At 36.4% G+C, this 12,650-nt stretch overlaps 1 protein-coding gene across 1 annotated transcript in view; it reads left to right on the forward strand.

Annotated features, from left to right (window-relative positions):
- The window catches only part of CDC73 (cell division cycle 73), a gene marked incomplete at its 3' end in the record, with an annotated part of 87,533 nt that extends 83,428 nt beyond the window's left edge, over positions 1-4,105 (forward strand). The window contains exons 16-17 of the mRNA XM_079697281.1: positions 3,009-3,150; positions 4,069-4,105. Of these exons, the coding sequence (XP_079553407.1) occupies positions 3,009-3,150; positions 4,069-4,105 (179 nt within the window). The remainder of the gene's footprint in view (positions 1-3,008; positions 3,151-4,068) is intronic.
- Between the last annotated feature and the right edge of the window lie 8,545 nt (positions 4,106-12,650).

The following is a 12,650-nucleotide window of genomic DNA, read 5'->3' on the forward strand; positions in this document are numbered from 1 at the left end:
TTTTTGCTGAGGCTTAAAAATTATGTCTTTATGAGTAAGAAACACTGGACTTACTGGAATTCCTCCAGGGAATTCCCTAGACTGGAGGCTGAGTTCTTGCTGGGGTTGGTTACACCTGCACTGCCCAAAACAGAAGCCACCAGCCACATTTGGCTGGTCCAAATTGAAATGTTTTGTCAGTGTAAAATATACACCAGATCACAGAGACTTACACAGGACAAAAATAAAATATCTCATCAATAATTTTATATTGATTACATGGTAAAATACATTTTAGATAAACTAACTTAAATAAAACCTTAAAATTAAAAAAAAAAGATTTTTATGGTGTCTTGGTGTAAGTTTGCTTGCCACCATTGCTTCATGCTAATAACATACTTTGTATGATGAGAGAAACCTTACGTTCCCTCATTTGTGACTTAACCTTTTTGGACTCTGATATTCAGTTTTAATTTTAAAAGTTGTGTGTTCTATTGGAAAAATAAATACTGTGTAAACTAAATCTATTGAAATTAGTTAAGGGGATTATAGGCCTTTATGTAAGGCTTTATTATTGATTTTTTTAAATTAATTAATTAATTTTGGCTGCATTGGGTCTTCATTGCAGTGCCCGGGCTTCTCATTGAGGTGGCTTGTTGTGGAGCACAGGCTCTAGGCGCGCAGGCTTCAGTAGTTGTGGCACGCAGGCTCAGTAGTTGTGAGTCGTGGGCTCTAGAGCGCAGGCTCAGTAGTTGTGGCTCACAGGCTTAGTTGCTCTGCGGCATGTGGGATCTTTCCGCACCAGGGCTTGAACCCGTGTCCCCTGCATTGGCAGGTGGATTCTTAGCCACTGCATCACCAGAGAAGCCCTATATAAGGCTTTAGATAAGTCATTTTAAAACTTACAACTCATGTATTTTTAAGAATGATTTTTAAAGCAAATCATACTGAGAACATTAGAAAGGAGAAACATGTAGTAAGCACAATAGAGAGTATTCAAATATTGACTTCATTTAATTTAAAAGTGTAAAGAAACTTAAAAAATATTTTTTACACATATAAATAATAATTATTTTGAAAGTGAGTTTTCTGAATCCATAACGGATAGTCCCTTTAATGAATTGGTTTAAATTGATTAATTTGAATTAAATTCAAAAAAAATAATGTGCTCAATGAGGAGACCTTTATTTATGAAAGCAAATAATTTAGAAGTAATGTTTATGTGTTTTGGGGGGGCATAAATGGTTTATTTTGTATTTCCATCAAGGAATTAGACCTTGATTAGTTAACATCAAAAGCCAGTTAAGTCTGCAAGCAGTATGGAACAAGCAATCTATAAATTAGCTACTTAAAAAAATTAACAGTCAATCATTTTCTCTTTAGAAACTCGTAATAGTAGATGATAATGGTGATAGTAATGATCATATCTTATATGTTAGAAAAAAAGTAAAAAATGGAAAGAAAAGGTAAACATCTTCCATGTACCCAAGTAAAACTAACACTCCACTGATGATAAACTGATCGCAAATACAATAATAAACTGGTGAGGATGGTCTAGCGGGATAATCAAGGAAGAAGATTCAAAGTCAGTGTTTATGGTCACCTGTTAATGTTTGGCAGCAGACACTTGTTGGGAAGTTTAGTCCTAGAGTCTTTAATCTCCCCAGCAACCAGAGATAGCGTTTGAAAATGAAAATCAGATAATTTCACCTCCTTGCTCCAAACTATCTAGTGGTTTACTATCACATTTGGAATAAAATTCAGATTTCTTATCATAGCTGAATAGGTTCTGCATATAGGACATTGCCTACAAAAGTTCTTGTTTGTAGGGCATTCCAAGCTTCCTTCTATCTAAGGGCCTTTGTATCAGCTGTTCCCTCTGCCTGAAATCCTCCTCTTCTAGATCTTTGCTAGACTCTCTTTTTATATCATGTAAATATCTACTTCCAGATAACCTTTTCCAGAGACCTTCCAGTTGTTTCTTCTTCCTTTTTCATTTCTCACCAAGTTCCATTAGTTCTCACTTGCTAATTATCTCTTGAATCTTTCTTGTCATATGTGTATCTTCTCCCCAGTAGAGCAAATCTCTTTCTCCTCTAGATTACTATGCTGTATCATCAGTCTCTGCTATACACTCTGCAGTGAATCCCTACATCTCTTAGGTAAAAGTCCAAACCCGTGAATATGGCCTACAAGGCTGGCATTGCTCTGAACCTCTATGGTCTTAGCTTTTATTCATTCCCTATGTTATTTTTTTTTCCCCTACCTTACTTTGCATGATGCAATTTTGTTAAATTTCTTTAGTTCCTAGACTAAACCTTTTTCTCTTTGAGCATGTTCTTTTTGTTAACTGGATCACTTTTCTGTGTTTTGCCTAATTCGTACTCCACCCTGCCTATCTAAGCCTTTTCTGAATCCCATGATGTGTGGGTAAGGTACTATTCTCTTGTGTTTCTATGATATTCTACTACCTTTATCATACTGTATGTGAGTAGTCCTTCTTCTTATCCTTCACTGGATCATATGCGTTTTATTTTACCTCTTTTTTTTTTTTTTTTTTTGCGGTACGCGGGCCTCTCACTGTTGTGGCCTCTCCCGTTGCGGAGCACAGGCTCCGGACGCACAGGCTCAGCCGCCATGGCTCACGGGCCCAGCCGCTCCGCGGCATGTGGGATCCTCCCGTACCGGGGCACGAACCCGTGTCCCCTGCATCGGCAGGCGGACTCTCAACCACTGCGCCACCAGGGAAACCCTTACCTCATTTTTTATTTCAGTCCCCAGTGGCTGGCATGTATAAGCCTCAGTAAATTTTTGTTGAATTGAATGTTTTGGGAGATACTACAGCGCTCAGCCTCTATTTCAAAGATCACTTTGGTTATAATACAGCTTTGGTTGGTGGAAAAAAGGTTGACTTTTTTTTTAAGTTTTTTTGATTAATGTCTGTGTTTGGGTATTTTTATTCTTTTATAAAATATTTTTATAATTTTGGTTGCAGTTTGAATAAAGAGTATTATTTCTCCCCCCTGTAGTTAAAGCCTTCCATCTCAAATATGATGAAGTTCGTCTGGATCCAAACGTTCAGAAATGGGATGTAACAGTATTAGAACTCAGCTATCACAAACGTCATCTGGATAGACCAGTTTTCTTACGATTCTGGGAAACCCTGGATAGGTAATCCTGATCCTAAAATGCACTTAACTTCTGCCTTATTTTAGTAATTTTCCTGCCTCCTTATCGGATTTTAAGTTCCTTAAAGTTGTGAACCGTATCCCCCAAAGCCCCTTTAAAACATTGCCTAATTTGTTGTTGATCTAAAATAGACAATTAACCAATATCTTGGTTATACTGACTTGAACAAAGGGAGAAAGGGCTTATAACTTGGTAGAAAGAGCACTAAATCTGAGTCAGAAGACCTAGATTTTAGTCTTGATTTTGTGATTCGGCTCTAATGAACCGTGTGACTTTTCTGAACCTTGTTTTCTGTCTGTCCAGGGAATTTGGACTAAGTAAGTGATCCTTTCGTTTTTTGCCAGCACCAAAAGGTCTCTGACTCTGGACTTGAGTTATGGGTAGCTGCCTGCTCATGAAAGGAGTTCAGTTTTTGAATATATCTTAATTACTAGTATAAATTGAGTTCTTAAAGACCTTTGCAATAATATCAGTTTTATAATTGGAAATATAACAACAGCATGTGATCACAATACCACTGAATCTGTGGTTCTCATCTCATGTGCTCTGTCAAATCTGTAACTTTCTTGGTCTCTCACCAAATATTATGGGTTTCCTCAAAGTCCTAGGTGATTGAGTTAACCCAGTGGTTATAATTGATAATATATTAAAGAGAGTCATTTATTATTCTAGCCAGAAGCTCTTAGATTATAGAAATTATTAAGAGGAGTGTCTTTTCTGGCTTACTTCAGAAATCCTTATATTCCCAAAGGTTACAGTATCTGTTTTTTAGAAAGCAAAACATCCTATTCCAGTGTTGATTTTAAGTTTTAAAAAATGTCAACTTATTTTTACATGTAATATTCTAAAAATTCTAGAATTCTTATAATCATTATAACGTATTATAATATTATTTTTCAGGTACATGGTAAAGCACAAATCCCACTTGAGATTCTGAATTACTTGTTTTCCCGCTTTTCTGGAAATCTGGATTAAGAAGCATGGATATACCGTGATCTAGAGACTGGGACTGAAGCTTTATGAATCTATCAAGAACTTACAAATGAAGAAGGTCACAGATCGATCTTTTATAAAACCTTATTTGATGATTTATGCTTCAAAGGGATGATGCCTGTCATATAAGCAAACTTTTTGGCTTACAACTATTTTTTTAATATTAGCCTTCTAGTCTGTAATGGAAATTGTATATTTTGATAGAATTTTTTTCTCCATTGGTTAAAGTAGCATTACTTAAAATTTGTTTCTTTAGAAAATAAATACAGGTTACAAAAGTGTGTATATGTAGAGGTTATAAGGCTCTCTAAGCCATCTTCTGATTTTTCATTGCTCTATAATTCCTTTTATTGAAAATTCCTTTTATTGAAAATACTGTGTTATGAATGGTATTAATTTTAGTCTCTGGAACTTGCAAAATCAAGCAAAGGGATGTGACTATTTTGAATGAATCAAAATGTCAGCCTGTATGTGTACTATATCTGTACTTTCTCTTTATTTAAAAAGGAATAATGAAAAATCAAGAACAATTCATCACCTTTGGTTGAACTGTTCGGCTTTTCAAGACTTCTTTACTTACAATGAATCATTTAATGAATGTACATTCTTCTCACTGACTTTGGTAATTTTAAAACTTAGAATGATATATTTCTATCTGTGATATCTTTCCACTTGAAAAATCTCAAAACACAGATTAAAAACCTTATAGGCTATAGTACTTTTTATTTTGGGAGCCAGAGTATGATTTGGGGGAAAGAAATGTATTAGTCCTACTGCAGTGTAACTCTGTCTTTTCTAATAAGTCCACCTTTGATTCTTTGTATGGTATAGGATTTTGAGTCTTCTGTTTCTAGGCATGTTCTTATCTTCCATTATCTTTAAATATTGATAAACTCTCCCAGACACCAAAGAACATATTTGCTTAATTAAGTGTCTGAACAGAAACAAGATAAAAACACTGGTATTTTTATGTGCGTATTCAATATCGTATAAAATATAAAACCTATATTTTAACTTAGTAAAATATTTTACTACTTCTGTACTTTAGACAGTGTTGCATCCAAGGTACAATGAATGAGCATTTTTCTTGAGTCTTGATCCATCTTTTATTACTTAAAAGCAGCTTGGAACCTTTACTCCCCTAAAGAGTTTTTACCACTAGAATTGTTGCTGATCATTCATCTTATGTCATTTCCCACCCCAGGAATCTCTCATAGGTTAACATATTTTATGTATACATTTAGCTCCTTCTTATGTTAAGCTGACATTACCTAGCCTCATTTTGAAATTTAATGCTATCGTAAAAATGAGAAGCACTTAATATTTATTTTTTAAGTAACCAAAAAAGTCCATGCCAATAATGAACAGAAAAAGTATTTATTCATATGGAATTCACTAGGTTCTTGAGGAAGAAAGCAGTCAGCGTTTTAAATTATTAGATTTTAGGATATTTATAAGGTTTGAACAGACTCTGCCCCCCACCCGTTTCTTCCCTTCTCTGCATCCTCTCTTCTTGAAAAGAAAACTCAAATTTGTTCACATTAGAATTTCTCAACATATAAATCTGTTTTCAAAATAAATTGTGTTGTATAAACTTTCTCCGTGATGAAATAGTCAAGGACTAGAATCTGTAATATTTTAATGTAAGATTACTTGTTAAGACTACTACAAGTGGACATGAACTACCTTTCTATAAAGATTTTTAGTATTTATACTTATGTATGAAATTTATAGAGTGTGGTTAAAATTGGGAACATCTACTTTAAACAGGGTTTATTTTTCTATCTTGAATTTGCCTTACGTGTATTCAGAGGCTCTGGAAATAACATTAGGAAAAGTACAAATATGCTGTTTCATGTATTTGAAAATCAAACCCTTGGTATGTACTTTTTGTCTTTGTCTTTTTTTTTTTTTTTGACCTTCATTCCCTTATTTAGGTCCATCTAATTCATTTTATAGCCATTAATTCTAAGGAAAAAAGCTTCCAGCCCATCACTCTTCATCCTCTCGTGGCTCCAGGTCCTGTAGCGGCACCTGTCACAGTGCCTTGCACACAGTAGGCATTCAGTACATATTTATGTGCACGAATGAGTGATGGATTCTCAGTGTAACTGATCTATTACAAAAAAGTACTTTGACTCTACTTGGTCTTAGAGTTTAAAAATACAGAATTGTAATTCCCTGTAGGGAATGAAGAGGCCTATGCAGATGTTTTAATGGAAAGGAAGTATGCATTAGTAAGTTTGACTTACCCATAAGTAACTGGAGACACCCTTGTCTTGTCTCACCAGTAAAAGAAAGCGCCTTTTCTCCATTCATAGGACACCTTTTCTGAGTCAGGCAATAGTAAGAAGCTTGTGGGTTTCAGTCAGCAGCTCTCAACCCTGACTGTACGTTAGAATCATTTGGGGGCCTTTAAAAAATTCCGTTGCCTGAATCCTGTTTCTGATTTAATTTGTATGGGATGAGACCTGTTCATCAGTATTTTTAAAAAGTTGTTCTTCAGGTATTTTATGTTGAGAAAGGATCGAAAATCACTGGCTCAATTTGTTATGAAAACAATGCCAGCATTAAATGTTGTGTCGTCTCCTCCTTTTTTTGTTTTTGTTTTTTTTTTCCTTTTGTGGCCACCTTTTGCACTAGACCATCCCCATTATTGGTGGTATTGGCCTATAGTTCCACAAGACAAATTCAAGTCTTATTTATTTAATATACGAATATTTTGCTGTTTAATATTTAAACAATGTTTAATATATTTCCTTATAAACTAGTATTATAGTTTATGGTTTGTTTCCCCTGTGTCCATATCCTTTACTAACTTTTTTTTTAACAGCAGCGTGACAACAGTCCATACAGAAATAACTAATTCATAATGAGGAAAATTCATAATTAATTTTTAAGGTAGAAGGAAATAAAGTATTAATTTCTTGTCTGCCATGCAGAATTAGACAAATAGAATTTGCTTATGAAAGGAAAGAGGCATACTTTTTAATTGGTCTACACAGAAAAGTAAAAGTAAATTATTCATTTAAATAAGATTCATTATCTAATAAACATTGAAGGAAATATTTTTCCTAAATAAAAAATTTTGTGACTCCTAATAAAATTAAAGTGATGACATTGTTCTTTTTTGGAGGGTGGGGAGGGGGTATTTAGTTGCCATATTTCTTACTACATAACAATTTCATTTTATTGGTGTTAACAGTAGGAACAGTGATGATAAGGTATACATATGTGGCCAGGAATAAAGTGCCACTTTGTCAGATAACTATTATATGAGTCTTAGTTGTCAAACTAATTTGTTTATAAAATTTTTTGAGACCAACAGTTTATTTTATAATATTACAAATGCAGCCATTACAAAAGCTGGTCAAAATTAAAGGAAACATGAAAAATAAATTTAATCACATTAGCCTTAATATTATGTGACTGAAATTTTATGATTCACTTGGATTTGATATTCAACGGATTACTCTAACCATGATATATTAACTTTAGAAATAAAAAGGGGAGAAATGACTGAATTTGACGTAAGAATTGCATTAGAAATTTTGAAATGCCATGTCCTATATGTTCTGGCCAACTCATTGCCACATTTGGATATATATTGACCCCAGCATGGTTTCTATATTAATATGTTGGAATAATAACTAAGGAAAAATTAAAAATGTATAATAGATGTATAAAGAATTATATTTAGTAAATGCATAATAGGTAATGACATTTTCAGGTTATTGATCTGTTTGGTTTTTTATGTATTATTTTAGGTAGTGTTTATACGAGTATCTTGGGAGTTATAAATGCGTGCCATTTAAATGAGTAAAGCTAATGAAATAAAACCAGTTTTATTGCCAAAATTCAAAAAGTGGGGTGATACTATGTCAAATTTAAGTAAATGACCTATCTCTCTGAGAATTTTGTTTGCCATTGCATTCCATTTCTATCCACTTTAAATTTACTAAAAGCTACTTAACCTCCAAGTTTGATTAAAGTGCTTTAATATGTAATGCGGTTCATGTACATGGTGTAGGCACTAGAAGTGCTTGTCTAGCCACCAATTTTATTATTTCTCAAGCAAAGTGGTTCTTGAGTAGAGTTTAAATTTGGACGGTGTAACCTGATAAAGTGTTGTACTCATTCTGATTTAACATCAGTGGATTTTTAAGTCTCCGGTTTAATTGTGAATAAAACATTTTGTGGTACTTTAATACTACCCTCCCCCCGCCCCCATGCCCCACCAGAAAAAGCACATTCAGCCAAGAAGACAGAAACTGTACTGTGGGGTAGGATGTGGATGATGAAAGTCTTTACATAAAATGATTCATCAGATTTTCCAGGCATAGTATTCCTCTGTTTCAGAAATAAATACAGTATATAAGTTTTCACTTTGAAAACGACTGAGTTAAGTACATTTATAGTCACCTTTTCTGTTAATAAGTTAAATAATACAGAGACTCGTCATTCTTCGTAAAGATGAGCTGTGTGCTCGGCTGAACTTACAGCTTGGTTATGGTCACATTTCCTATATCCTTGTCATGGAATTAAGAGTGTATCCTGGTAAATTACATTATCTTTACAGTTTGCGCATCCTGATTTTAACATTTAATAGTTTAAAACAAACTGTACTCCCACATAATCAAATCATTAGCAGCAGCAACATATTGGTGGTGCCAGTAATAATGTGTGAATCTTCTGCAACAAAATTTCTTTAATGAAGTTTAATGGGCCATATTCGAACCTAATTTCCATCCAGTTCATAAGTGCCCACTAAATATGTATTTTCTTCTGCTCTCTGTCCCTTTGATCATCTGCTCTTGGGTGAGCTATCACATAACTAAAGTAGATATAGCCTGAGTTGTAAATGTTGAACTTTTTTAGGGCTTAAAGGTACTAGTATATAAATAACAGCACATTGCCAAATAAGCTTTTTTCCCCTCATTTTCTAGAACACTTTTCCTATTATATTTGATTGTATAATGATCAGCATTTATGGTGGGTTAGAAGACTTTTCCTCTCAATTTTCTTAAATGACCATAAAAAACATTAAAAATAGCTCTGGAGAAGGCTGTGTTGTTGAGTCTGTCTCATCATTATTTGTAGATCCTTTGGCATAGAATTATTAATAGTTTATAATTCACCCTCATCTATAGAATGTTGATTTATATCACGTAACTGATGTCAGTAGGGCTGAGGCCATATGAACCAGAAGGCATCTGAGAGATTCTGTTGATCACATTTGGATATGTTATTGGGCTGTGCTTCATTTGCTACAAAAAAATCCAAATGGAAACACACTGGGTCGTACAACATTCACTGTGATAAAATATGGTAATGTATACTCACAGAAGAGCTGCCATCCTGCAGTTCACAGTGTTAAAGATGTAAATGTGGTAATGGCATCGAGTTTCCTTTTTAAATTTGTTAAATAATATGAACATGTTTCTCTTTAAAATGGAATAATGTGAAGGTTTGTCAAGTGAGTGTTGATGGTTGGGGGAGATCAAATGAGCTTGTTCGTGCTCATTCAGTTATTTTAGCACAGTTGGGCATCGCTAATGTTTATGGTGTTTTTGATTTTAAAGAATTTGTATTCTTAGTTATGTATTTTTATTCCATAATGCACCACTGAGTACAAAAAGGAAGAATAAGAGTTACTGATGATGAAATAAAATAACTTGAGTTTAAAGCAAGTTGATGTAGGAATTTGAGGAGAAAGAAGAAATTATTTGGGAACTGCAAATATAGTAGGATTTGGGCAGTGATGTATCCTTTTGGGGTTTCAGTCATAAATTTAAGTGAAACTAGGCAAACCTGTAAGGTGAGAGAGATATATATATATATATTCCCCCCCACCTCCTCCAGCAGCATTTACCTGCAGGTGTAGAGAAAGCAAATAGTTAGATTTTTAACTTTTGATGGAAGTAGAAGCAGGCCAGGGAGTTGAAGGTGCTCGCAAGGTGATGATTATTGGACCAGAACACGGGATCTAAGTAAGCCCTTCAAGGAATAAATGATGGAAAGGAGGTGGTGGATTGGGGAAAGTGGCACCGACCGTGAACTGAAACCTTTAGTGAAATGAGGCTAAAGGTGAGCCTGAAAGATGAGAAGGCCAGAGGATGGGATGTGTGAAATCAAGATTTCAGAGGTGATAGAATATTGATGAGAAAGAGTCAAGACCTTGGAAGAGGCCGAGATAGGAGGAGATCTTTGAGATAAAAGAGTCACGGATCTGTGAGGCAATGGTTATTAATGTGAGTGTTGAACTAATCTAGAATGACAACAAGAACTGGGGTGACAGGAAGGACAGCCACAGGCTAGGGACTCCGGTTGATGGCGACAAGATCGTTGATGGCGACAAGATCGTGACTAGATAGCAGGAGCTTTAAAGAATCCGCGCTGCAAACGAAAACCTTGGCATTATATCAAGAGATCAGTGAATGTACATTTAGGTATTTTTTTGAGATTTAAAATTAAAAGGTATAGATCACTTCAACACCCCCTCCAAGTTGCTTTAAAAAAATGTTACGTATTTGTCCCATTAGCACAGATTATGAGAGCTTTGTGTTGCTAAGTGCAAATTCTGCCTGTGGCCTGCCTGCCTACTCTTGAGTCTTACTTGTCTTCCCTCTTTGCTCCCCTGTGAGGCTAGTTCTTCTCCTAGCTTCTTCTGGAGCCCAGTGATCCTGAGGATGGTAAAGTCTTTGTTGGAAGACCTGAGCTCTGCCCTCTTCCGAGGTCACCCCCACCCCCACCCCCTGCGGTGGAGAGCTCGGGGATCAGTTCCCAAGCTGTATGCAGGGTGCTGGGAGAAGGAACCCCTGGGGATACTCGTGGTTGGAAGGGGTTTTTCATTCCTGAGAGGTTTTCATTGTTTTTTTCTATGGGAGCCTCTTTATTTCCTCAGTTTGCTTTGTTATGGATTTTGGATGAGGGTTCTTCGAATGATGTCAGCTTTCTTTTCCTACAATGAAGTGGGTTCGATGCTCATTTGAGCCTAATCTAAATCTTGCCTGAATGTTTCTTTCCTCGGTTTCTTTGTTAGCACGAGGTTTTATGCCTTCTCTTGACATTATTGCAAATTTTTCCTCCTTCCTCACTCTCCCACCAAATCTTTAGTTGTTAAGTATGATCCAGCTGTGATCCTGCTTTACTTGATTGTGTCTACCCAGAAGTGACCCTACCTGTTCTTTTTTTTTTTTTTTTTTTTTGCCGAGACAGCTCATTTTATTAAAAATATGGAACGCTTCACGGATTTGCGTGTCATCCTTGCGCAGGGGCCATGCTAATCTTCTCTGTATCGTTCCAATTTTAGTATATGTGCTGCCGAAGCGAGCACGACCCTACCTGTTCTTGATAGAGGAAGCAGAAGCCATGAACTTCCGGGACTGTATCTCACAAACAGGTGTGCACTATAATAAGCATTCTTTTTTTTTCTTCCCTCCTGTCAACGATGGTTTAAACGTCCTGCCCCGCATCAGGGAAGCTGCCCATTCACACGTGTTCTCCTACAGCCTCCCCCAGTGTCGTGAGTTTTGCGTTCTTACTGTTTACTCCCTAGCTTGCATCTTCATCCAGCCACCCACGTTTAAACTTGGTTGCACCTTTCATCTTCAACGTGAATGCGGCTCTAGGGGGTACGGCTTGAAGATGTGAGAGCCTCGCTCTCAGAGTTCCCTGGACTTGGAAAGTGGTGTAGTCCACACGGGTGGCACCAGGCAGACTCCACTCCCAAGTCCCTGCTGGGCTGCTGCGTGGCGAACTCACTTCCATGTCTTCCTGCGAGGCTGGGAGGAGGAGGTTCTTGTAGACGGAGGAAATGAGTTGGAGGAGACTGACCTCCTGCCTCTGCTGGGGGCTGGCGGCTTGCTGGCTAACCCCCCATCAGCCCACGGAAGCCCGGGTCACTGGCTTCTATTGCTCACAGGTTTACGGCACTCAGAGTATCCCAGTTTGACTTGTGCCGAAGGGTGAATGAGTTGACAAAGGAAAATAGTCTACATAAAACTTAAGAAAAGTAGCCGGTATCTAGAGAGAAAGAACACTCAGAAATGGGTAGTGGTAAAAAGGAATTGCTGTAGAGATCAAGGACAACTTTAATTTTGAAAAAGCACGTGAGGAAATTCAATCGGTGTAAGATAAACTTTCCAGAAATTAAAACAAAAACCTGACACATTGAAGTGTGGTAGGAAAGAGGAAAATGGTCCCTCTTGAGGACCACTGGCCTGGAATATGTGTCGTAGTAGTTATTTATCTTTAGAAAAGCAAAACCCAAAGATATGGAGATGGTAGCAAAAATGAAAACACCTCGAAGACAAGTTTAGGATATTTAATGTGAAGAACCATAGGGGAAAAAATGGAAACAGACTCAGGAAGCCACACTCACTAAATTCTAGAGGAAACTTTCACTAGTTGGAAAGGGCTCTTACTATGTAGTTTCCAGGCAACATCGGGGGGTAAAAGACACCTGGCAGACGTTTCGGTCAAATATT

The sequence above is a fragment of the Hyperoodon ampullatus genome (genome assembly GCF_949752795.1).
Source record: "Hyperoodon ampullatus genome assembly, chromosome: 2".
Taxonomy (NCBI): Eukaryota; Metazoa; Chordata; class Mammalia; order Artiodactyla; family Ziphiidae; genus Hyperoodon; species Hyperoodon ampullatus.